Source organism: Typopeltis vanoorti, chromosome 5, assembly GCF_054136105.1.
Source record: "Typopeltis vanoorti isolate ZY-2024b chromosome 5, IOZ_Tvanoo_1.0, whole genome shotgun sequence".
Lineage (NCBI taxonomy): Eukaryota > Metazoa > Arthropoda > Arachnida > Uropygi > Thelyphonidae > Typopeltis > Typopeltis vanoorti.
Genome location: NC_143553.1, coordinates 102,570,692 through 102,598,399, shown reverse-complemented (window position 1 = coordinate 102,598,399; position 27,708 = coordinate 102,570,692). Strand labels below are relative to the sequence as shown.

The 27,708-nt window shown below is 35.4% G+C and overlaps 1 protein-coding gene across 1 annotated transcript in view; it reads right to left on the bottom strand.

The window, feature by feature from the left end:
- The window catches only part of LOC150106699 (sister chromatid cohesion protein PDS5 homolog A-like), a 670,786-nt gene that overhangs the window by 225,311 nt on the left and 417,767 nt on the right, over positions 1-27,708 (bottom strand). The window contains exon 23 of the mRNA XM_090393290.1: positions 9,369-9,492. Coding sequence (XP_090249416.1) covers positions 9,369-9,492 — 124 coding nt within the window. The remainder of the gene's footprint in view (positions 1-9,368; positions 9,493-27,708) is intronic.

The following is a 27,708-nucleotide window of genomic DNA, read 5'->3' as shown; positions in this document are numbered from 1 at the left end:
ATGATGTGAGAGCAGGTTATATAAGACTTGGGACTTACATGATCTAATGAAGGCTGAAAATAATAAGAAAAAAAGAAAAACAACTGCAGACAATCATCAATATCATACTAGCATTCCTGGATACTGATACTATTCATTATTACAACTAAACCTAGAAGAAATGCTTTTGGAATATGTACTAGCATTTTTTATTTTGCCTAATTTGGCATTGTTTAAAAAAGAATGAACAGATAACCTAGGTAAGTAGAAAAAAAAATGCAATTTTTTTGCTCAGGTAGTTTAGGTATCCTCAATATGATGAGCTTAATTGGAATTCAAGCAGAAGCAAACATAACAGAAAATTTTAAAAATGCCAATAGGAAATCATGCTCTTGTATAGTAGCAATCTGATTAAGTTCTAAAGTTGTGTAAAAAAAAAAAAAAAACCTCAACGAGTAGCAGTAAGAGACCTAATTTCCTACAAATGAGGATAAAGGTAAACCCATCAGAGATTAGGATCATGTAGGAATGCTTCACTGTCAGTTCTCATGATATTAAACTCTTATAGGGATCACATGAATAGTTTCTCACAGTGGAAAATTTTTTAAAAAATTTATCCCCACTCCCCATATATACACGAAATGTACATGAACCTATGAGCACATCAGTACTGTGTGAGGTTTAGGCAAGGACTGAGAAAGAAGAAATCTTTTAATATTTTTCTTAAAGATCTGGAGATTGAAGTTGTTGGAAAACACATTATGAGAAAGGCTGTTCCAGAGGAGAGAGAGAGATGGAATAAAACAGAAAGGAGAAGCAGGTTTGATGTGTTTGCAGTTGTCACAATAAGGGATGTTGGGCAGCTTCTGCTCTTGTTTTAACATTCACATAATATATTTTCAGCAAAAACTAAAAAATAACTAAAAAGAAAACTTTTTAATATATGCATTATTCCAGTATTTATCTACGGAAGTGAGACATGGGAAACAACTAAAAAAAATAAATAAAAAAAAATACGAAGACAGGTTGCATATGGTCCAAAGTGCCTTGGAGAGAGAGAGAGGAATGCTGCACATAGCAAAAACATGCTGTAAAGCATGAGCTGGTCATATTAGTAGACTCCCAGACAAAAGGTGGACAAAATTAAGCAATGAGTGAATACCAAGAGATGGAAAGGTCACCAAAGAACAAGATAAAGGGATGATCTACAAAAGTTCGACATGAGATGGTGGGCATGAGCTAAAGACAGACAGAACTAGAAAGAGGAGGGGAGACCTGTATCCAACACTGGATGGAAAGAGGCTCAAGTAGTAGTAGTAGCTGGGTGGGTATAAAATAGCTTCTCATCACATTAATGGGCACTACTTGGTTCATCAGCGGAGCAGGATCAATGGAGAGTGCTGTTGTTGGCAAAGTTATGAATAGGATTTGCAGTGATTGAAAGTAGGATTTTTATGGTCAAGCTTCACAGTCAGGAAGATGAAGTGAAGAGATCTGAGTGGTTTTCAGAGTTTGGAGACCAGTAAATGCAGCAGATGAATGCTATTAAATGGGGCAAGGAAATCTTCAGCTATAGGTCAAAAGGAGGGGATTCTAAATTTGGCATTCTCTAGCAGCAATGTCAGAGTGGATAAAGGCACAGATACCATCCTTGTGGCAAAATGAATCATGAAGTGTATAATTTGGGCATTGCAGGTGAACTATGGATGATGTAGCTACAATTTGGGTTTCTGTTAAGAGAGGTCTGGTTTGGATGTCTTCAAGTGGTGATGAAGATGTTTGGAATATTGTGTTTAGTTTAATTTGTTTGGGTGAAATGTTAGTCAAGGGAGATTTATTTCAATTACAGTGTTGCCATCATTATTTTCTGTTTCATTTTTTGGTTTATTGTTAGAGGGAAGGAAAGAGAGAGGACATGCAGTGGAAGATAGACTCATGAACATGACACTCATAGTGACCAGTATCCTTGCTATTCCATGGACTCAACAGTACTTCCCACATATCATGACTCAAACTTCCTCATCAGGTATTACCTGGCAGAGTATGTGGCAGCAAGATTATGTGCCAGTTGACCAGGAAGCCTGCTGACTCATTTACTGACAGGTCTGTTCCATGTTCTATCTGGCAGCTGCCCTGCACACCACTGTTTTGATGTGCAGGGGTTTGGATCTCATCTAAATATATTACGCATGCCCTTGAAGGGTATCATGACTGCATGGAAAAGAGAGGGAGGAAGGGAGGGATGGAGGCTGAAACCCCCAATCATAGATAGAGGCCAATCATAGCTTTCACCATTTCAGGCTCCCAATAAGCAGGGTGGTGGTGTTTCACCAGACAATGAAGGCCATCTGCCACTTGGTGGTCTATATGGCAATTCCCCCTAAGAAGGAAGATATCCTTTTGCAATGAGAATACTCTAGTAAAGATCTTTTAGCATAGCATTGTGCCTATAGGGCTTTGGTGAGAACCCTTCAGTAACTAAACTAAATCAAAATTTGTGAAACAAATTTTTTAATGATCTGAATAAAAGATGCATTATACTCACTCATAGTGCATCTTTTATTCAGATCATTAAAAAATTTGTTTCACAAATTTTGATTTAGTTTAGTTACTGAAGGGTTCTCACCAAAGCCCTATAGGCACAACGCTATGCTAAAAGATCTTTACTAGAGTATTCTCATTGCAAAAGGATATCTTCCTTCTTAGGGGGAATTGCCATATAGACCACCAAGTGGCAGATGGCCTTCATTGTCTGGTGAAACACCACCACCCTGCTTATTGGGAGCCTGAAATGGTGAAAGCTATGATTGAAGTAAGTTTCCATGATTTTAATTATTCAGTATAATGTATCCAATATAGGAAATATAATAAAAATGTTTATTCAACCAGTTTCCTATATTCTTAACATAATATGTGTCATGCATTGGTGTTGTATGGCACATATTGTAATGTCTTCAACATATGCTGACCAAAGCTGGTTCGCAATAAAACCTTAGTTTTTTTATGGCACTGAGTGGGATATGCAATGCAATTTAGCATAAAACAGGGGCATGTGATATGATAAACAGCAGAAAAAGCCAACAGAGGAAGTCCTTCCGGCTTTCTCGTATCCTTCCAAATCTAAAACTGAAAAAAATCTCATGGAGTGGGCAGAATGCTAGTTGAAGACCAAACGACTTAGTATCACTGGAATAATTATCTTCAGATATGGCTATAACATAAGGAAGGGCTACATAAGTTGGCACATTTAGCTGAGTAGACAACTTACCCAGCTTCAAATAACTACCGGTTGCGAGCTCAAATCTTGCCATAGGTATGAACATTTGCAAATGTCTTTGGGTGGTAGATGAATCATTGAGGCCTGAAGTGGTTTGAAAAAGTTTGGTGCTTGATCTGAAGCACAGTGCTTCTAGATTATCCATCTCATCCATGGTACTAATACTAAGATGCCATAGCCTTTCTCCCTTATTTCATGTAAAATGTATGTTTATTTCTTCTTGAGAGGCTGTATAAGGAGGAGCCCTCAAACCTTTACTATAATCAGACTGTACAGTGCTATTGAAATTCATGATTTGACATCACTACTGTTTATTTTTATGTTATATTTTCATGCACATGCATTTCCATTAAGTTCATGCTTAATATGGCTATGTGACTAAGGTAAAATTTATATTTTTTTCCTGAGCTTTTCCACAAATTATACATTGAGTATAATTTGTGGAAAAAAAATGTTTCTATTATTAAGAAAACAATTTGACTAGTTTAGTCAAATACAAATGACTTGGCAAAAGTTAACAGCGACCTTAAATATCAAATTCTGTTAATTTGGTATTTAAGGTATGAAGTGAGGGAGGAATTATTACCATTATATCAAATTGTTTTGCCAGCAAAGGTTGGTCAATTCGTAGAGCCTCTGCTAATAATGGCTCACGCAAAAAGTCAAGCAAGTTTGAGCGTGGTTAGTAGTTGGAAGGAGATCAATTGTTCGATGCTGTTGGCACACTCTCCCTCGATGAGTGTTTGGACTCCCTGGAGGTGTCACAATAATAATAATAATAATAATAATAATAATAATAACAACAATAAAAAAAAAGGAGGGGGGGATTATTATCATCATTTCAAATCATTTGGCCAACAAAAATGGAATTATAAAGGGGAAGGGGAAACTAAATAAAAATAAAAAATCTTTCAGGAACCAGTCTTTAATCTAAGACTGGTTGCAGAATGAAAATTACTGTATTAAAATATATTCATACAATAAACTAACCATAAGCTTAGCAAGCTCTTATAACTGCTTATATACAAATAGGATGAAGTTTGGAGATAGCAGTATAACAATGTGATGTGGTGTTGCAATGGATGTTAGTAGTGGAACTGATTTCTAAATAGTTACGTGTCTGTAAAACAGACATTTTATAGAAATAGCCCTTACACTTCACAATGCACTACATCACAAAGCAATGATTGTAAACAAATGATTTGAAGGAAATAGCAGCAGCATGTCCTAGTACCTGTGAGCACATCTGAAGGTTGAAATGGAATGAAGACTACCATGATCAAGTGGTTCTCATCATCAGCAGAATATCAGTAAAGCTTTACAGAGAGGGGGATGTAGCTTTATATTGCCATGTTTCTACTAGAAATTAGTAAAAAGTGTTTCACTACTTTTGGAAGTCAAAGGAGTAGTATATACGGTCTCGAGGGAATATATCTTGCTGACAGATATATACTAATATGAACTCAGGGAAATGCCATTTATTCCTACCAAGTCCAATGCATGCATATCCTCGTTGTGGTGGCTCCTGGGCAAGGTTTTCCAACTGATTTATCAATGCTTTCAAACTGGGACCAGTCAGCTAAGGGAAACAATAACTGCTGAACAGATTAAATGACAACAAAATGGCAAATATTTTAATGATTTGAGAACTGGATCATGGCATGTACTTTCTCTTTATCAGTCTGAGCCCTAAGAATGCTGCTGGAACAGTTAGATAAATATAACTTACATTTCGGCTATACAAAATATGAGATTGATAGGAGACGGAATCACAGAAAAGAAGAATGATATATTTTATAACTGCCAAAAGAAACTGTAAACAAGATAATAAAACATCTTATCATGAACTTCAAAGCAAAATCACCTAGAATGTATAGATAAAGAATCAAAGGGAATTTTTTATATATGCACATGCTCCAAATGAAAAAAAGATGCTGAAAAAAAAAATGATGCTGAGAAAGATCTCTTTTATGATGATTTACATAAAATCTATTAGGCTAGGAGAATACATACAGGCACATATAGCACATATACAGTGGGACATATAGCTTAGATAATGGGTACAATGATAATGGGAATAGATTGATCAATTTTGCTTCTTCAAGAAACATGGCTGTTGGGAGTATAAAGTATAATCACAAAAACATTCATAAAATGACCTGGACATCTCCTGATGGAAACACTTTCAACCAAACTGATCATATATTAATGATGCAAGACACTTGTCTAACTTGATGGATGTCAGATCCCACAGAGTTGGATGTGGGATCTGACATCCATGGTGGTCAGAGTCAAGTGGTTGACTCTGACCAGTATAGTTATCTCAAAGATTAGAAGCAGAATCTCAAATGCAAGAAAGATGTATGGATCCCATACCAGAAAGTTTAATAATACAAGACTGAAGGAATCAAAAGTCAAAGCCAGATATAGTGAAAAAAATTAATGAAAGCCTATCTATCCTAACTGATAGTGAGAGTGTTAATGATGCCTGGGTAACTCTTAAGAATGTCATACTGTCAACAGCAGATATGGTAGTAGAGCTGAATATAACCACTGTTTGACATGGAATGCAAATGTATGACTCTAGCAAAAAAAATGAGACATACAGACAAATGCAGCAAAGGAATCACATCTGTAAAGCTGTAGAGGAATGTTGTATGGCCAGAAAGGAAGAAAAAAGAGTGCATAAGAATTGAAAGAAGAAACTATGGGAACAAACTTAAAGAAATAGAACATCTCTGATCTATAAATGACAGAAGGACCTACTATCAAAAGTTAAATAGAATCTGGAAAGACTTCCAGCCTAGAACAACATTATGTAGGGATAAGGAAAGCATAATCCTGAGTGGGAATAAAAGGATATAAGAAAGATGGGTAGAGCATTTTGATTAACTATTGAATACTAATATATCTGATCAACTGTATGACATGGATAAAATAGAGTCAAACAGAAAATCTAGAAACAGCTGAACCAATACCAACAATTGTGAAGTGGAAGTAGCTATTACAACACTTAAGAACAATAAGTCACCAGAAATGTATATTAATGGACATATACAGACACGGACAAAGAAATTAGCACACCAAGAAGGAAGCATAGGATTCAACTGAAATTTTATTGGTGTAATGATACAGGTGGGTGATGCAAATGATAACAAAAACAGAGCTGAAGGACAATTATAAAGGGATCTGTGGTATGCAATCCGGTCATCATCAACAGCATGTTGCACCGCCTCGTGCAGCGTTACATGCTGCAATACGGTCTGGCATGGTGGCGAAAAGATGCCTGATGTTGTCCTGCGGCAGACTGGCCCACAGGTGTTGGACACTGTGCTCCAAATCCCGGATATTGCGGCACAGTGGGAGCTGGCATTTCAGCTGCTCCCAAACATGCTCGATAAGGGGACAAGTCCGGGGAGCAGGCAGGCCATGGAAGTGTCTGTACACGACGTAGGCAGGCCTGGGCAACCCGAGCCGTGTGCGGATGGCCATTATCCTGCTGGTATAGCGCTCCTAGTATCCTGACCAGGAATGAAAGAACATGGGGCCATAGGATGTCGTCCACATACTGCTGCCCCATCAATGCGCCACATACCACAATGAGGGGGTGATCGGCAATCGTAAGCTATGGCTTCCCAGACCATAATGTCTGCAGTGTGGCGCTCGATAGCGAGGTTGGGTTTGTGTCCTTTGCTAGGGGTCCTCCACACCCAGACAAGATGATCATCTGTCCCCAAGACGAAGTGGCACTCATCGCTGAAGACCACATGTCGCCAGTCTGTGGCGTTCCACATCGCTCTCACCTGGCACCACAGCAAATGGAGTCGGCGATGTTGCGGTGTTAATGGGAGCACAAGTAAGGGCCACTGGGATCGTAGATTCGCCTCCGCGAGGCATTGGGAAATGGTTCGTGGGCACACAGGAGCCCCTACATCTGCCTGTATAGTGGACCGGGTCACAGTGGGATCCCTCCGTGCTTGCCGCACGATCCATCGATGCTCTCTAGCATTGGTCCTCCTGATCCGACTGGTGCCGCTCTATCGTGTGGCAGTGCCAGATAGTGTCCACAGCTCCCAACACTGTCGGACGGCATGATCAGAATGGTTCATGTGCATGCCTATACGATGTCCTCTGGTTTTCAGGCCGATGATCATGCCTCTGTCAAAGTCCGTAAGTTGCTTAAATCGACATCTCCGGCATTATTGTAACTCTGTACTCTAGCTTGCGTCAGCTGGTGCTTTTCGCTTTAATCGGCTATCGACTACACGCTGGCATTATAAGGCTGCCGGTTCATGCTTGCAGCGACAACATACCCTGCTCGTGCGGCTTGAATCACATCGCCCAAACTTCAAGGAGCCTTGAAATTAGGCAAAAAAGAACACATAGGTGACATCAATAATAACAGAGAAGAAAAATCGGGGTTAGCTTTTCATTTCTCAAGAACGAACCATACCATAGAGTGGGATAGAAGCACAATTCCTTACATGGAGGAGGACTTCCGCTCCCGAATTTCTAAGGAGGCCACAACAGTTGCCCGCTGTATACAAAACCTTAACAGGAACCAAGGACTAATCTTGCCCATGATCTGGAAGACCCTTATCATCCTTCAATTTGCCAGAACTGAATTATAGTGCCAACTATAGAACGTTCCTAAATAACAACAAGTGATATCATGCACGCTCTATGCATGTATTATATGCACTCTGTTCTTTGTTTAATATAATTGGAATCGGTTGATTATAGTTTGTAACAGTTTTTTACTTTTTAATGCCTTACATCAGTTATGTACCCTGAAGATGCCAACAGCCTTAGTTGGTGAAACTAGTTGGTATAACATAGTTGTTTATTATATGTACTTGATCAATATAATCCCATTAAAAGTCTTTCCAGAGATTTTTGGTCAAGAAAATTAAACGTTTTTTAATAATTTATTTATTGCAATGAAGAAACTACAAGAACTTATTGGCTTAATTAAAACTAAGTTACAATGAGAAACACTCAATATCAATGTCAGATTAAAATTCAGAACATGTTGTGTGATCCAATGAATGCAGAAAATGGTGTTTGACAAGGGGATGCTTCAGCTTGCTTACTGTTTAATATTGTGCTTGAAAAGGTTTTCAGAGATGCTAGTATTAATACAAGAGAAACTATCTTCTACAAGTCAATGCATATTCTGGTTTATGCAGATGATATTGATATTATAGGAAGGACACAAAAAGCAATGAAAGAAACTTATCTGTTTAGAAAAATCAACAAAGAAGATGCATCTGTAGATTAACTAAGAAAAAATAAAATAAATGCCAGTAACCAGAAAAACTTGTAATGATAATCCTTCTCAAATTCAAATTGGTTCCTATAAATTTGAAACTGTACACAGTTTTATATAACTGGAATCAGAAGTTAATTATGAAAATTACATCAGTGTTAAAATTTAAAAATGCATTCTTTCTGCAAATAGATGCCTCTATGGACTTAGGAAACACTTAAAGTCACATCTGGTCTCAAGAAAAACAAAGTGCTTATAAGACCAATATTAACTTATTCCTCTGAGAAATGAGTATTACCAATGGCAGATGAAGGACTTGAAAGATCTATTTGAAAGAAGGGTTATCAGACATTTTGGAGCAATACAAGAGAATGGGATGTGGAGAAAAAGATACGATTATGAATCATATAGATTATTTAATGAGCCAGACATAAGATCAGGGCCCACACAGGGCTATCAAGTCAATGATGATGTTTCACTATTTTTATAGGCCTTAATGCAATTTACAGAGTAACTGCTTCAATTCAAAGGCCCAAGGGAACAACATACAAATTACATCACAAATTTTCTAAATTTTAAACTTCAAATTAAATGATTTTGACAATAAACAGACTGTACCTTACTGATCTCATTATCACTTTTCTTAAATGACCTAAACATTTTAGAGAAAATTTCTATAATGTAAACTTAAGTTCTACTAAGCTCAATAACTAAGTATAGAGAATTATGCAATATTTCAGATTGCAGATAAGGATAACTTTATAGATACACTATATACTACACTATATACAATAAGATACACTATATACTACACAATATACAAATAACTAATGTAATACTTGCATTAATAACCAGGGCAAGAACCTGAAACTGTTCTAGAGAAATAACATCAGAATAATTAGGTTCTTGACACAATTTCAGCATACAACAGGCAGCAGTCAATCGAAGCCAGGATTTTTCTGCAGCTCTAAAGAAATGAATATACAAAAAAAAAACAGAAAAATCACATTTCTTCAATTTTATCTTTATTTATTTAACTTATTTCAAAGCAGGAATAACTATGTAGTATGACTGCATTCAAATTATATATACATATAATAAGTAAAATTAATATTCTTTAATATTTATTATATTAATAAAATATAATAAATATTAAATTATATAATAAAATAGTTATTATATAATTTAATATTAATTCTAAAGCATAACTATTAAAGGTTTAACATGAACAGAAAAGCTTAACTTAACCTCCCTACTGGCCGATGTGGATGAAACAATGACAGCAAATTGCACTTTTTATCCATGTTATTCAATGGGTGTTAGTGCTTCGTATCCAGATTTAGCTGAACGTCTATAGATGCCGTGGCCGGTTGGGGGGGGGGGGGTTAATCAGCAATAAAAATACCTCATATGTCATTCTGAAAAATAGTACAGTAATCTCCACTACTTCAAACACCATTCAAAATCCTAAAGAAAATTCCCATAGGCACAATGCTTCTCTAAATGAACTTTACTGTAGCAAATCTACAACAAACTCTTCATATAATTCTTAATCAGTCTGCTAGAGTGAGATGTACAGTTGTTGGCATAATAAGTTAATATAATCATTTACAAATATAACCAAAGAAATAATATCATAATTTTCAGGAATATACTCTCTTAATGGATAGACATGATATGATGATGATTTTTGAACACAATTATGTTTTCATTATTCATCATGATAATCAGTATCCTTATCCGTCCAATGCTGGATGATGATCTCCTTCATATTTTTCAACATTTCTCTGTTCTCTGGCCCAAAAGGTCCATTCGTTTCCCACTGAATTGTGTACTTTACCTTGTTGATGGCCTTCCAGGTCTTCTTGAACTCTCATACTTGCCATTCTGTAGAAATTTTTGTCCAGTAGTTGTCTCCCTGTCTTGCAATATGCCCTTCCCATTTTTTTTTTTAATTCTTTAATGATGACTTTTAATCTGTTTTTTTCCCCTGATATCTGTTTTTTTTTTATTTTATTTATTCTTTTTATACCTAATATTGATCTTCCCATGTTTATCTGTGCAGCTCCTAATTTATTTTCCAGTTTTCTTGTGAAGAAAAGCATATGAACAATCCATCATAACTGGTATGATGCATTGTTCATATGTTTTCTTTTTAGACAGAGGTGTGTTTCCTTTAAAAATTTTAGTGTATTTTCCAAATTTTCTCCATCCTTGGTTTATTCTTAGTTTTATTCACATTCTGAATTTCTATCTATGTGAATTATTCCATCTAGATATTTGAATTTAGTTACACTTTCTCTGTCATTTATTTCTACCTTTTAGTTGTAGTTTGTATTTTTGTTGTACATTATGTTAGTTTTATCAATAATTATGTTGAGACCAGACTTGTTGTTTTCGTACTTAATTCTTTAATAATTTCTTTTAGCTCTTCAGGTGTTTTAGAAAATAGTATAGTGTAATCTGCAAATCTTAAATTGCTTAGATAGTGACCATTTATTCTGATACCTTTTTTCCCCAATTTAGATTTTAAATATTTCTTGTTGGCAAACATTGATCATTATTGGCAACACAGTATCTCCTTCTCTTATTCCTCTGTCTATTTTAATTTTTTGCTTTTAGATGATTCAATTGTATATTACTTGTTGCATTCTGATATTTTAATACTGATATTCCTGTGTGTGTGTGTTGTATTAGTTGTATATATAGTTTTTCAATATCTTGGTTATTTAGTGCCTCTATTATTGCTGTTCTTTCTATTATATCAAATGCTTTTTCATAATTTATAAATGTCATACAAAGTGGTATATTGTATTCAGTTGTGTTTTTCTATTATCTGGTTAACACTTTGGAGGTGGTCATTAGTGGAATATCCACTACTGAATCCTGTTTGGTCTTTTGTTTGTGAGGATGAAAAATCTAGTTTATTTTTCATCCAATTCGCTAGTATTTTGGTGAATAATTTATACATACATGAAAGCAAGCTGATTGGTCTGTAGTTTTTTCTGTAGATCTGGCCCGGCTTTTATTATTTGGCATTTCTTTAAAGGATTTTTCTATTTCTTTGATCTGTATTGCTGGTACTTTCACTTCATTGTGGATTTCAATGTCCTGAATGGGCTGTTTAGAGCTATAAAAATTACTGTAGAATTCTTCGATTCTATTATTTTTTGTCTTTCCTGGATCAACTTACCATTCTTGTCTTTAATATTTATTATTTGTACTTTTCCTTCACGTAGAATTCTAATGGGAGTTTCTATGCTTTTAATTTTTACAATAGTTACTTTGTGTTATATTCTCTTATTTTTTTTCCTATTCTCTTTTTGATAGTTTTGTTTAGTTCTGCCTTTTCTATTTGATTTAAGTTTTGCTTCATGTTTTTTTCTTTCTTTGATTAAGTTTAGTTTCTTTCATTAGTTTCTGTAGTTTTTCTTTAATTCTATTTATCTTAATTAAGCAGTTCATAATTATATCTATAACATCTTGGTTTAGAGTATTTAAATCTTTTTCTTCTTTCGTTTCCAATATCGTGTTATTTATTTCTGTTTGGTATATATTTTTTATTTTGTTTAAGAATTTCATTTGTTAAGGAGTCATCTGTTTTCTTCTTTCTACTCTTGTATTTATAGTTATTCTTCCTCTTCATTATTACTAGCTTGCATTTAATTTTTTTTTCCCCTTAATCAATCAATTTGTTTATAAGGTCTCTCCTTTACATTTAGGTATGGGAATGACTCTTTCACAAAGATTTTATCTCCAATTTTAAGTGAAAATACTTTTTCTTACCTTGCACTTGCTTTTCTTTCTTCCCATTGAGATTATACACTGAAAATTCTTTATACAAGAAAGCAAAAGTTGTTCTGTTCAGATGATCAGATGTTAACTTTATTTCTCAACATGATCTCCATTGAGGTCTACACATTTGGTCCGAGTTTCCAATTTTTTTCATCCCATCTAAAAAGTAGGATTTGTCAAATTGTGAAAAATAGTCATTGACAGCCTTGATGACATCCTCATTCGAAGAAATTTTTTCCCACCGAGCCAAATTTTTAAGTTTGGGAACAAGAAGTTACACAGGACCAAGTTCAGAGATATGGTGGATGTGGAACCAATTTGAAGTGAAAATACTTTTCACTTCAAATTGGTTCCACAAATGGCCAATCAATGACGCATAATACTCCTGTTATTGTCTTACTCTTTTCCAAATAGTCTATCATGATAATTCATTGGGAATCCCAAAAAAGAGTGGCCATCACCTTCCCAGCTGACAAAACTTCTTCGCTTTTTTCGGTGCTCTTTCACCAGGCACTGTCTACTGTTCTGACTGCTGCTTGGACTCAGGCGTGTAGTGGTGAATCCAAGTTTCGTCTACAGTCATGAAACGATTATATATTTGGTTTAATCCTTTATCCAAGTGTAAGCAAACAAAGTTTGCACCTGAAGTATTTTCAGGACTGGGGCAACTCATGGTAAAGGTGGAGTAAGTTTTGATCACTTGTTTTAGTATCTCCCATATTGCAAAGCACATCTCCTTGCAGACATGTATAATGCTATGCATTAAGGGAAGGGCCACTACCCAGACTGGTTTCAACCTTTATTGAGGTCTCATCAGTGGGAGCCAGACTGGTAGTGGCCCTTCCCTTAATGCATAGCATTATACATGTCTGCAAGGAGATATGCTTTGCATTATGGGAGATACTAAGACAAGTGATCAGAACTTACTCCACCTTTACCACGAGCTACCCCAATCCTGAAAATGCTTCAGGCACAAACTTTGTTTGCTTACACTTGGATAAAAGATTAAATTAAATATATAATTGGTAACATAGCCAAGCGAAAAAACTTCCATCAGTCACAAATTGACGCAAAAATCCTGCGAATTACGATTAAACATTGCCAAACACTGCATTGAAATGTCTTTTCACATGCGTTTTTGATTGACAGTCAACAATCGTGGCACCCATTGTGCACACAGCTTTTTCATGTGCAATTTTTTGTGCAGGATATTATACACCCATTCAGTTGAGATGCCTACAATATCAGCAAGCTCGCACTTTCACTTGGCAGTCTTCCATAACGATACCATGGATTTTGTCAATAATTTCCTTCATAGTGACCTCAGTCTGGCATTTGGAGCGTGCTTCATCTCCGATGGACTTACGACCACATTTAAACTCATTTATCCAAAAATAAATAGTCTTTAATGCTGGTACAGAGTCCCCATGAATTGCATCTAACTTGGCTTTGATCTGCACGGCTGTTCACTTCTTCAAATAAAAGTATTTTATCACTGCACAAAACTCGTTTTTCTCTATTTTTATGAAAAATGCGAACATGCATTTTAAATGTTTGCAAACAAGAACTATGTGTTGCACGTAGCTAAAATTTTGCAAGAAGTCATTAAGAAGATGATACGTGCAGACACTGGTATGAATGAATAAATTGTGTCACCGTCTATTGGAAATTTATTAAACTTTTCAAACAACCCTCTTGCAAGCTGTCATGCTTATGTCACATATCCATCCAACAGCATGGAAGTAACCCTATACTGTACCTATCTGCCCCAATCTCAAAAGTTGGCTATTCAACTCACTGCAAATACAATAGGGAAATTATCAACAATCAACTTCTTCACAACCTGGAGCTCCACCAATTAATTATAAATCACCAATATGGTTTCTTCCATTCTTGCTCTACAGCAGATCTACAAACTAATCTTGCCTTTCAAGCTATAGTAAAGACTGGAGTAAATGGAGTAATCACTTCCAACATTTCCAATACATCTGATTGGGTCTAGCATAGAGGCTTACTTACCAAGTTTCCATCCTGTGCAATTGGGCCACATTTTACCTCTCTTCAGATTTCCCAACAAACGCTTGAAAGAAGTCTAGGGCTTGGTAACTTCACTCTGCTTCTTATACATAAATGATCTCTCATTAACCACAAATCCTATCTACAGCTTTGCTACTGATAATAATGACTATTTATCTGACAAACCTTGTAGTGCTTGCAGCTTCCAAATCTTCTATAATCAATGCTTAAACTGTGATCTCCTTGTCATTCTTCACTGAAACCAAGACTAACTTGCAAACTTCACTTGTGATAATTCTAATAAGAAAGATTTTACTTCACTTACAATTAAACCTTTGACAATACTCAGATCTCCAATCAATATCAGATTTCTCTTTTTGGCCTGACTTACACTTCCAGCTGTTTCTAAAGTAAATGCACCACACACATGCAGCCTTCTAAGACTGTAGAAAAAAAAGAGAAAAAAAAGAAGAAAATTTATCTCCTTTCCTATCTAAGATATTATTACTCACTTGTACAACTCCCAATGCTATATATGCAATGAAAAATAGACAATGTAAGCAGAAAACCTTATGGTAATAATTAAAAAAAAAAAAAAAAAAAAAAAAAAAAAAAAAAAAGTATATTTTTATTGTAACTGAAGAGATGGTTTGAAAGAACAGAATAATAAAAAAAAAAAAAAAAAAAAGGGGGGGGGGGGGGAGTAAAAAAAAGTTATCCAAAATTATATCCTTCAAATGTCAGTGAGATTTGTTCGTAAAATCACCTTACAGAGGTTTGAGGTAATCATTCTTATTCAAATTCAGCTAATGCATCAGTACTTCATACCTGCCTGCATACAATATTTCTATTAAGAAATGATTTCTAGTACTTTCTCAAGGACTCTGTGACGTGACGTGTTCTCTTGACGTTCGAATCCGCCATCTTGCTAAAAGTCACTTTCATAAAATAAAGGAAAACTAATTGCAAATTAATCACTAATCTAAGGGTAAAGAAATTTCTATTATACTGCGCCACTCTATCCTTAGTCTATATGAATTAGTAGGATCAATTCAAAATTAGTTAGCAGTCTTTTCATTCATTCTGGCCGAGGTATTTTATTTTCCACTTGGGATTCCCGCAAGATTCGAATTTTTGTGAACGGTGCAGTAAAAAGAAATTAGGCAAACACAATAATTAGATTAACAAAATAAAACATTTAATGTAAGCTATATGACACATACATAAATTCTACTTCTAATTTTAAACAATAGAATAAAGTTAAATATTAGGTCAAGTCAATCACATTAGTTCAATCTTCCAAACATTACATACACTTTCTCAGTTTCTGAGTCACAAAATTCCTACACTTAATTACAATAGAACTTCCCATCTGAATGGTTTCCACACAGTTCTCAGCTATGCTATACGCTTAAAGGACACCGCAGGCACTAATTGCTGTAAATATCTCTCAACAATTCTTATTTTCAAATTCTCATTCGCAAAGAATTTCCACAGTTAAAGTTAGGTTAAACGTAGCGTAACTAACATTCAATTCTTCATACATTGAAAATGATCAATATGTCAGTGCTTACCAGAAACAGTTCCTAGTACATCAATTACGTTGCGAATAACTTTCAAAATATATTTGTTGCACTTAAGAACACATTTATAAGACTTCTCCGCAGTTATAACTAAAACACTATTAATCACGCTTCACGACTATGGATATCAACTGTAAGGTACTTTGATTATCCTTGTCACCACTCATTAAATAATTAAACACTGTGCAGTTCTCCTTAGGGCAATTTAGAATTAAGTCGCAATTCTAGACTAACTGGATTTAATCAGAATTCTTCACTGAACGTCCAGTTTCTTTATATTATCCGATTGCGGCATTAAATTCCTTTTATTATTACTGCTGACTTCACCTTCAGCTAACTATAAGATTCACTTCGTCTTTGCTCGCTTATAAATATTATCCCTTTTAACTTCTGCCCTTGAGAACTGTTCATATACTTCCACCTCTCTAGTTTATACCCTTGCTTCCTTTCACTTCAAAATTTCCGTTCCGACTCTCCTACTACGTATATATATTCTCTTCTTATTTTGCCCACACTCCCTTCACTCGTGCTCGTTTATTTCACGCGTCTCTATGACAACCGATAAACGTAAACATTCTCGCGAATGTTACATTAGGCTATACAACTACATTCAGTTATTACATAACGTTAAACTTTCACAAAAAAGAATAAATAGAATATTTGCATTTCAATAAGTGTGTAGTTAAATTACAAACACAAGTTCTTATAATATTGACATAACAATAAATAAAGTAACTTATTAATACTTAATACAGTCTTTACATTATTCATACATATATCTTTGATTAAATAATTAAATATTAGACAAAATTAAGGTAGTTATATGAATATTAAATTTTAAAATAAGTTATATACATTAAATAATATTTACAAGTCTAGCCTTTGTGATGGAAAATCATGTTGGATTCTGAATCAAATAACATTTATTCTATTTCTACATAATTAGAATCCAACATCTGTATCTGTAAAAATACATGCGCTGCAAGAATGCTGCAAGCGGTGGCAACATTCCTGTTGGATGCTGTGCATGCTACATTGGTACGTGGCATCAGACTTCAGGTATGAGTGAAGGCAAAAGAGGGACATTTCGAACATTGAGTGCTACTACATGCACATCATACATGAGGTTTGTATATGCTGCAAGTTGCAAATGGTTTACTGACACATTTAAGGTTTATGTGCTTTTCAAGTTGTGGCAGTATTTATGGCTAGACTAGGTATGCATTGTAATTCTAGTAGCAAGGCTTATATGTTGGTCATACATAACTGGTAATTAGCTTACGGAATTAGCAATGCATATAAAGGATATTAATTAAAGGCAACTTTAATGAATAACTTCAATATTTCGGCAACGTCACGTTGTCATCTTCAGGAACATAAAAATATGGTATGTGCATGCAGGAACTAATAAAAGCAAATGAGGAAGAAAGCAAGAAACTAATATTGTTTCTAAAGTCCTAATGGTGCCCTCAGGCAGGCTAATTTGGTTGTCTTGGCTGTTGGGCTGAAGTTCTCATAATGTAAGTCTCCCAAATTTGGGATAGTTTCATGCACCCAAATTGGTTGAGGTTTGGAACGTTTTTTAGAGCTGCTGCTGATTCCTTGAATAATCTTTCGTACTTAAACTTGCTGCGGTGTATTATTTTAGTTTTCTTCCAACGAATTCTATGGTGGGTATCTAAGGTATGGTCTGCCAGCACAGAGTGGCTGTACTGGTGAAACCGGATGAAGTTTTTGTGTTCTGAAATCCTGATATTTGTTGCCTGCCTGTTTGGCCAAAGTAGGACAATTTGCAGCTGCAAGGGACCTGGTATACACCAGGTAGGTCTAGGGGAAGTGGTTGGTCTTTGGTAGAGCGGATAAGGAATGCCAACTTTTTATATGGTCTATAACAAGAAGTCAGGTCATATTTTTTGAGGATATTGGTTATTTTCTCAGAGGTGCCCTGAATGTAGGGGATGATGATAGATTTGGTGTAATCTTTATTGTGGAGGGGGGGGGGCAAGGGTTGTGGTTTACTGGTTTTAGTATTTTGGGATTTTTTGGGGGTTATAGCCATTGGCTAAGAAAGTGTTGAGGATGTGGTTTAGTTCAGTGGTTAGGGCATCGTCATCTGAGCAGATTAATTTTGCCCTGTTATATAGTGTTTTTATAACCCCATATTGTTGTGGGGTGGGGGGGATTGCTGGTGAATGTATCTGCCAGTATGGGTGGGTCTGTAAACAGAGAAAACCAAAGATCCATCAAGCTGGCGAGTGATTAAAGTGTCTAGGAAGGGGAGGGTGTTGTTTTCCTCTTTTTCTAAGGTGAACTGGACTCTGGGGTGTTGGTTGTTTAAGTGTGTTAGGAAGGAGTGGAGTGTATCTGAGCCATGTAGCCACATAGCGAACACATCATCCACGTAATGAAGCCAAATAGTGGGTTTTTGTGGGGCGGAGTTTAAGGCTTTCTCTTCAAAGGTCTCCATAAAGAAATTGGCCAACGGTGGGGAAAGTGGTGAACCCATGGATGTTCCCCTCTATCTGTTTGTAGAATTTTCCTTGCCTAACAAAATAGCCTGAGTTCATTGTGAATTGAAATAGGGTCGAGATATCGGGAGGAAACTTGGCTTGGATAAGCTCTTGGGTTTCTTTGAGTGAGACATTAGTGAATAAGGAGGAGATGTCAAAACTGACAATTATGTCAGTGTGTTGGAGTGAGAGGTTTTCTATACTGGCTTTATAGTGGGCTGAGTTTTTTTGTGTGATGGTGTGTTGCCAGTATAGCGTGCGAGTGTTTTGGCTAATTTATATGTGGGGGAATCAATGCCATTCACTATGGGACGTAATGGCACATTTTGTTTATGTATTTTTGGGAGTCCATATAATCGGGGGGGTCCTAGAGTTATAAGGTTTTAATTTGTTAGTGACTTCCACAGGCCAAGAAGTGACTTTCTTAAGGAGTCTGTGGAGAGTTTTAATCTGAGAGCTGGTAGGATTATATTCAATAGGGAGGGAGGTAGTACGGTCTAGTACTAAAGCATTAAGCTTACCATTGTAGTCCTTTTGATTGAGCACCACAGTGGCGTTTCCCTTATCCACTTTGGTGACTATTTTTTTTGTTTTTCTTCATTTCTAGTAGAGCTGCATATTCGTCTTTGGATAAGTTGGTTTTGGAGGTTTTGCTTTGGTGAGAACACCGCCTACATCCAGTCTGACACTGTTGGCAATATGGTTAGGAAGGTTGCGAATCCCACGTTCTATTTGGATCATGATTTCCTCAGCAGGTATTCTTTTAGGAGCTAGGGCGAAATTGTAGACACGTGAAAGTGTGGTGAGTGCTTCAGGCTTTAAAACTATGGACGAGAGGTTGACTACAGTGTTGAGTGGTGGCTGTAGTAAGGAAGTAGAATTCTTTATCAGGTTTCGTATTTTTTCAAGTGCCGAGTGTGTATTTTTTTGAATTCTTTTCTTGCCGAAGTGCATGAGACGTCATAAAGAATCGTCCAAAGATCATGGCCAAGCGAATCTGAAAGGTCTTCCTCTAGTGCACGTAAGGTTTTGTTTTCATCGGCAAGGAGAACATGCGTTGCGGTAATTTGTTCTCTTAATAGGGCGAAGCTAGTGCGATTATAAATACAGAGAGCTTTCTGTGAGGTGAAACGGTGCTTCAATATAACACAATTAGGGATTACCTTGTTATCCCCGCAGTGTTTTAGGAACGTCAGATGATTTAGTTGTCTCGATATCTTCAACCTCATTTTACCGTATTGACGGGCCTTTCGTGCGATGGAATCTCTGGATGATCGTAATTCTAGTAGCAAAGCTTACACATTGGTCATACATAACTGGTAATTAGCTTACGGAATTAACAACGCATATAAAGGATATTAATTAAAGGCAACTTTAAGGAATAACTTCAATATTTTGCAACGTCACGTTGCTATCTTCAGGAACATAAAAATACGGTATGTGCACGCAGGCACTAACAAAAGCAAATGAGGAAGAAGGCAAGAAACTAATATTGTTCCTAAAGTCCTAATGGTGTCCTCTGGAAGGCTAATTTGGTTGTCTTGGCCGTTGGACTGAAGTTCTCATAATGTAAGTCTCCCAAATTTGAGGTAGTTTCATGCACCCAAATTTGTTGAGGTTTGGAATGTTTTTTAGAGCTGCTGATGATTCCTTGAATAATCTTTCATACTTAAACTTGCTGTAGTGTATTATTTTAGTTTTCTTCCAATGAATGATATGGTGGGTATATAAGGCATGGTCTGCCAGCCCAGAGTGGCTGTACTGGTGAAACCGGATGTAGTCTTTGTGTTCTGAAATCCTGATATTTGCTGTCCTGCCTGTTTGGCCAAAGTAGGACAATTTGCAGCTGCAAGGGACCTGGTATACACCAGGTAGGTCTAGGGAAAGTGGCAGATAAGGTATACATTGATTTGAATACAAATATTCTACTATGTTATTCTGCTTCAAAATTATTAACAGTTTACTTCTGAATTTAAATTTTTGTAAACATAAATGGGACATTAGTGGGACCAAATTACTTGAATGATGACACAAGGAATTGTAGAAAAGAAAGGGAAAACAAGAGGGGGACCTATGGTACTTACGTAACAATGCAAGGAGTAGTACAAATAGGAGTGCAGTGTTTGTTACAGTTACTTTACCCACAAATCATCAGTATCAGTGAGACATGATTAACACGTGATAACGTACTCAAGGGAATAGAGTGTAATGGTTATAGCATTTTTTGAAAAGACAGAAAAGATAAAAGAAGAGGTGGGATATTACTGATGATTTTGAAATAGTTGTGTTCTCTCCTATGGTATAGCCCTTTAACAAGACCTTGTTTCACGATAGGCAGTGGACCTTTCTAAAGGACTCAGCTCATGCACACAAGGTGAGGACTACACAACAGGTTGGAGATTGAGAATAGCCTGCAAGAAACAACATTCCAGCATCGACAAACTGAAGGTGAAAATGAAGCACGCAGTGGCAGCATTTCTGTTGAATGTCGTGCGTGCCATCATCAATATGTGGCCTCACAGCCATTTGTGAAAGCAAAAATGGGACATTTGAAGTCTTCTACTTTAAAGCTGCAGAGACTTCATAAAAATCTTTTGAAACCTTGTTCTAATAGGAAGCTATATTATCTTATTCATAAATTAATGCAGAGGAATATACTGTATGCCCTTTATATATATGGAGATGTGTGCGTGTGAATTTTAGTATGGACAATGAGATGTGGAGGGGGGGGGGGAATAAGGAATGCACTTGACCAAAATATTGAACAAACAGGGAAGATGATGTGTATAAAAAAAAAACAGCATTCAGATAAATAATGACTGCTAAGTTAAAAATTAATCATAAATAATATGTTTGCACTAACTTCGTGTTTGTCAGAAACAGAAGTGTACATTAAGAAATAGGATTTATTTATTTTTTTGTTTATGATTTATTGTACACAAATGTCTTAAATAATACATGCAAATACATATACAGTGGTGCCTCGTAGTTATTTAATTCGTTCCAGAAACCCGATCGAATTATGAATTGTTTGAAGTCCAAATCAAGATTTTACATAAGAAATAATGGAATGCAAAGTAATCCGTTCCCATATCCAAAAAATTTCAATAATTTTTTATTTTATCTATTTTAGGTTTTTTTAATGTTAATAACTTAGAAAAAATTAAACAAAATAATCTTATATTTATTTTATTAATTTTAATTATTACAACATAAAAATAACAGTGAAGAATATTTTTTTAATATAAAAATCGCAAAGACGAAAATAATGCTCCCGTTGTTAAGCGCCTTCTTTCTGCTTCTTAGCTGGAGTTGAGAATGCGATTAACCTTCTCTTTTTTCTGCAAAGAAGAATCTATCTAATGTTGTTTGGCGTTGACGATTTTCTTTGATTTTTTAAAATAACTCATGCAGTTGTCATTGAATAAGTTAATATTCCTGGTCACCACTGTCTTATTAGGGTGCCATTTTTCCACAATAGCTTGTGTTCTAACCCAAACAGAGAACAATTCTTGAAGATCGGCATTGGAAATGCATCCTTTGGCATCCTTCTCTTCCATAAAAATTTCTTTTTCCACTTCTTTTTGTTGTTGATCGTGAAGATGTTGAAGTTCTTCTGTGCTGAGTTCAGTTTTATGATCATCTATTAACTCCTCTACATCCTCATCACTCACCTCTAATCCCATAGCTTTACCCAAAGACACAATTTCATTTACAACAGACTCTTCTTCACAGCTTACTACTTCATTGAATAAAATACAATCTTGCAAGATTTTTTTTCCAAGCAGAAATCATTGTTTTAATAGAAACTTCTTTCCATGCCTTATCGACGATCCTTAAGCAATGAAAAATGTTGTAATGCTCTTTCCAAAATTCTTTAAGAGTCAGTTCTGTGGCATTGGTTATTTCAAAGCACTTTTGAAACATAGCCTTAATATACAGTTTTTTGAAGTTTGAAATCACTTGCTGGTGTCCATGGGTTGTATGATAGAAGTGGTGTTGGGTGGCAAAAACTTTATCTTGATGAAACTGAATTCACCAACTAAATCCTCCTCTAAATTTGGGGGATGAGCAGGAGCACTGTCCATCACTAGAAGAGCTTTTAATGGTAGATTTTTTTCAGTAAGATAGCTTTTACAGTGGGAGCAAATTCTTGATAAATCCACCCAGTGGAAAACTCTCTGGTAACCCATGCTTTCATGTTGTCCCTCCACATAACACTGAATTTGTTCCTTATGACATTGTTCTTTTTGAAAACGCGTGGATTTTCAGAATAGTAAACGAGCAAAGGCTTTATCTTACAGTCTCCAATAGCATTGCCACAAAGCAGCAAAGTAATTCCATCTTTCATAGGTTTATATCCCGATGCAGTGTTTTCTTCTTTTGTGATATAGGTCCTTTTGGGTATTTTTTTCCAAAAAAGACCTGTTGTTAAGTTGTGAATGAAGATATTTTATATGTTTTAATACTTCATTCACATTTAACATAATCCACCATGTCATAAGCAAGACTCGTAAATATTATTTGTTGTTAGTCTCTTACTTATATATTATTCATATAAATGCTTTGAGTTTTGTTTGTTATTAATTAATTATTTAATCTTAGAATATGTAATAATAATGAAAAGGCTCTATATAAATATGTCATTCATTTTATTTAGTTTATTCTATAAAATTTATTATAAGAAATTGTGTGTAAGTAAATTTAAATGTTACAATATGAATTGTGATATATCTTTTTTTTATTTCTGTATGTAAGAGTGATTTTATGTAATTCTTCTGAATGCATTTGATTGGCTGCTGAAGGAGAAACGGAGTTTGTTTTTAGTCAGCACGTGTTTAGAACGTAAACAGCTGTGATATGAAGTGAAGCCAGTAGATGTAAGCTGAACTGGCTAGAACTGGATTTTGGCGGGAAGAATAAACGATTTTTATCGGAAAACGAAAGTAAAGAGAGGAGAAGCTTTAGAGAGAGCATGGAGACTGGTTGTGTGTAACAGAAGGGGGAGTTGATCTAGGGAAATGCTGTAAATCGATTAAGAAAGGACTGGGAATTAATAGGCAATTCGGAATATTTCTATGGAATTCTAAAATTACGACAAATTCCAATTGTTTTGAGGAAGAATAGTGCAAAGCTGAATTTAATGCATAGAAGAAAATAAGGAATAAATAGATTACCTAAAATGAGTGCATCAAGACTTGTGAAACACTATGTTTAATATTTCAGTTATTATAGTGGAGATTTCTTTTGAATAGTGTTACTTCAAAGTGATAGTTAACTACAGTTTTAAGTGTGCCTATAGTAAATCCAGTGTGTAAAAGGTGTAACCCAGTAAGAGCAGTCCTGTGTGTATTTCAGTGTGAAGAAATAAGAGTTAGCTCCGCCTGATATATCTTAACATTAACTGTGGCATTCTACTAAAAATAGCCGAAGTATGTAGCTTTAAAGTACTTCACCCTTGAAATGATAACTGCCTCATAATTAAATTAAGTGTTTGTTGACTAAGAGAGAATTAGAAAATTCTACCTTAAGAATAATTACTGTAAAATTCTGGAACATTGAACTGTGTGAACCATTTTCAATTATTCGTAAGAATATAGAATTGACAGCAGAATGTTTAATGCCTAATGTTTTATGTTTGTTATGAGTATTTGAACTAAGTAGATGTATAAAAGAATTGAATTATCTCATTGAATAGAGACAAGTTGTAATAATAGTATTTAAGCGTTGGAGAATAAGATCTGTAAATTTAACTTCAATCTTTAAACCAAACCGAGAGGCTACTAGTGTCTCAGAGATATTTTGAATATTGTTCAATCAGATTATCTTGCTTAGAAAATTATGCTTAAATGTACATGTTCTATAACCCTGTATTAAATGTTTATTTTATTGAATTCAATTTGTTGTTTGCCTGATTTTTCTTCATCTGCACCGCTCACCTTGCAGAAGCCTTAAATGATAATATTAACCTCGGCCTGTATAAAGTGAGATTGCAAAAGTTAGTTGATGATTGATTCCTCTGTATTATATAGACTAATCTGAATATAGGGGCACAGTATAATATAAATTTCCTTGTATTCGGATCAGTATCAATCAGCATCTAACAAAATAAAAATGGAATTTAAAGAAATAAGAATAGATCCAACTACCCAACATAAATGGATCAATTAGCAAGATGGATGACACAACACTGTTTCATCGCAATTAAAAACCTGTTGAGATACAAATCCCTCACTATCCACATACTCCTTAAAGATTTTTTACAAATTTGTCCACTTCTTCTTCTACATCGCCGTGCATGACAACACTATGGATCCCAGTTCGTTTTTTGAATTTATTGAACTAGCCTCTACTTCCTTTAAACTCCCCATTTTCAGTACTGGTCTCAGGTGTGTGTTTCTTAAGTTCACTATGTAGATGTTTGGCTTTCTCACAAATAATTCTTTAAGTAATAACTTCATCACGTAATCGCTTCTCGTTTATCCACACTAAAAGGAGTTTTTCCATCTCTTCAATAACATGTGATCTCATGGAGGTCAATGTTTCACACCTTTAGCCACATTTGCTGTTTTTATTACTTCCTTATTCTTAAGAATGCTACTTATCGTTTTGACATTTTAAACATTGTCACCAGATCTGTCAAACGTGTACCGCTTTCGTGTGTCATGATAATTTCTTTTTTCATCTCTGTCGATACTACAACTTTTCTTTTAGGTTTTCTTCTTTCTACATTCTTGGATGCCATTGGCAATAAAAAAAAAAGCCAAAATCAGTTAAAAATTCTCTACACAAATGTATCACGCAATTACTAGGCTGTGAAGGGACAATGCACAGCAGACTGAGACAGACACACACACACTGCACAGGCACAGGGAAGTGAGCGAGGGAAATTAGTGGGGTAGAAGCATGCTCAATGGCATACCAAATCTAATGCTATATGACTCTGAGTTCCTGGACTATAGTTCGAACTTAGAAACGCCGTTCGAACTGAGAATCAAATTTCTTGTGTTCTCAAATGTTTGAAATCTGGAATGTTCAAAGTTAGAAGCGTTCGAAGTACGAGATGAATTCGCTGCCCCCCTTGTTTATGGAAGGCCATAAACAAGACCTGAAAAGTTCCCGTGTTTGTTCTCCAGAGTGGAGATTCTAGACTATTGTAAAAAACAGAGAGGATAAAAAGAAAAAAATCCTTACCTCTTCCATGGTACAAAGGTACTATATAATTTCCCAACATTTCATTGGTGGTAGTCATATAAATAAAAAAAGGTGGAATTTTTTTTTGCCTGTTTTCCCAATAACAGGATGCAGATTCTAATCCAGCCATAGGAACGAATGTTTGCGATTGTCTTTAGACAAGAGATGAATTTCACTGCCTCGTGTGAGACAAGAAAACAGCCTAACTTACTGGAAGTCTGAAGTAGCTTAAAAAAGTTTCAGAAGCAGGGTTTTTAGAATATGCAAAACATAAATTCAAAAACTTAGCCACTCCAAGGTACTAATGTACTATAGGTTTGTAGGTGTCACATTTAAAAAAAAAAAATTCAAACAGAAGACCAAACAGCCAAATTTTTATCACTTATCATTTCTTCCATTTACAATATATGAACAGTAAAAACAGTAGATCTGCACAAATTAACCAAATACTATACTTTAGAAAGGTAAAATACAGATCACCTTTTTTTTTTTACCAACTTAAAAGGCAAATGGAAGTGTCTGTGGTGCAAAAACAGATGATAAACTGATGAAAGGAAGCATAAATATTTCTCAACAAAGAGTTAAGTAAATGCAAATATATGAAAGTGTCATTTTTTTCCCTGTTAAATTGTAGTTTAGCTTATCTTTCTATATATAACGAAATGTAAACCAATGTTAACGAAAATGGGAAGGGATAGCCTGGCACATAAGCTGGATAACTGGTAGATTGTATGTGAAGGTTTCTGTGGTTTAGCAGTTCATAAGAAAGATTCTGGTATTTAGACCACATGTTTATTAAGCTCAATGACAATAAAAAAACAAACCCAACAAGTTTCATAAGTCATTTGACTTACATCTTCAGGGGTCAAAGGTAACTAAAAGTTTAAACACAAGAAACGAGAAATTACTCAAAATAATTCATCATATACAGTTGTGGCTGTCTAACTGTTATTAAATTGAATATCCGAATGCAGATTCAGTGCAATGCTAAGTTTGAACAATGCGGAATGCTGTCACGTTCTGTTGTTATACCCAAGTCAGACCTCGGACAATGTGAACGTGAACAACAGAAAGTGACCGCATCCAGCATTGTTCAAACTTAGAATTGCACTGAATCTATATTCGGATATTCAATTTAATAACAGTTAGATGGCCACAACTGTATATAATGAATTATTTTGAGTAATTTCTCATTTCTTGTGTTTAAACTTTTAGTTACCTTTGACCCCTGAAGATGCAAGTCAAACGACTTACGAAACTTGTTGGGTTTGTTTTTTATTGTCATTTAGCTTAATAAACATGTGGTCCAATTACCGGAATCTTTCTTATGAACTGGTACATTATTCTATTTATAAATATACAAAATGTTAAGTACATTATTCTTGGCAGATTTTTCCTGGTCTGCATGTCTGGCTACCACAAACAGAAATCTGCCATGGAACTGATAAATTCTGTACTGCCCAGCTTCTCCAAGATTTAAGCTTCAGTGATCACAGGTAAGACATGCAATAAACTTATGTCACTACTTTTTTTTAGAATGGAAATCCAGTTTGTGGTGTTTCTTCTATACAGAAGTAGCAGTACACCTGCTTACTTGTAGTAGTTTTTACATGGAAATAAAATAAATATCCCAAGATTGAATCCTTTTGATCCTTGGACAATTATTCAAGAGTGAAAACGGTATTTTTTTTGGAAATATATTTCTATCCTACTGAAACAATTGATATTTGGTTTCTGGAATATCTATCATTGAGAATTTAATACAGAAGAGCAAATTTTTATTTTCACTCTGGTATAGCCTTCAGATTTGGAGCAAAAAATATCATTCTCAGAAAATAGTGCTCCATCTGAAAAAAACACTTGCGGGGTTTTTCATCCTGCAAGCAGGCAAACCGGCCTTGAGACCTCAACACCTCTACAGACATAGGAAACACTGGAAGGCATAGGGCTAACCACCTTTTATCCTTGTGTACGGAAGCAGTTTAATGAATAGAAAACCCCTGACTATTTATATATATATATTGTACTATCAATAATTTACTGTCTGCGAGGTTAGCCGAGTGGCTATGCACTTTGCAATCATAT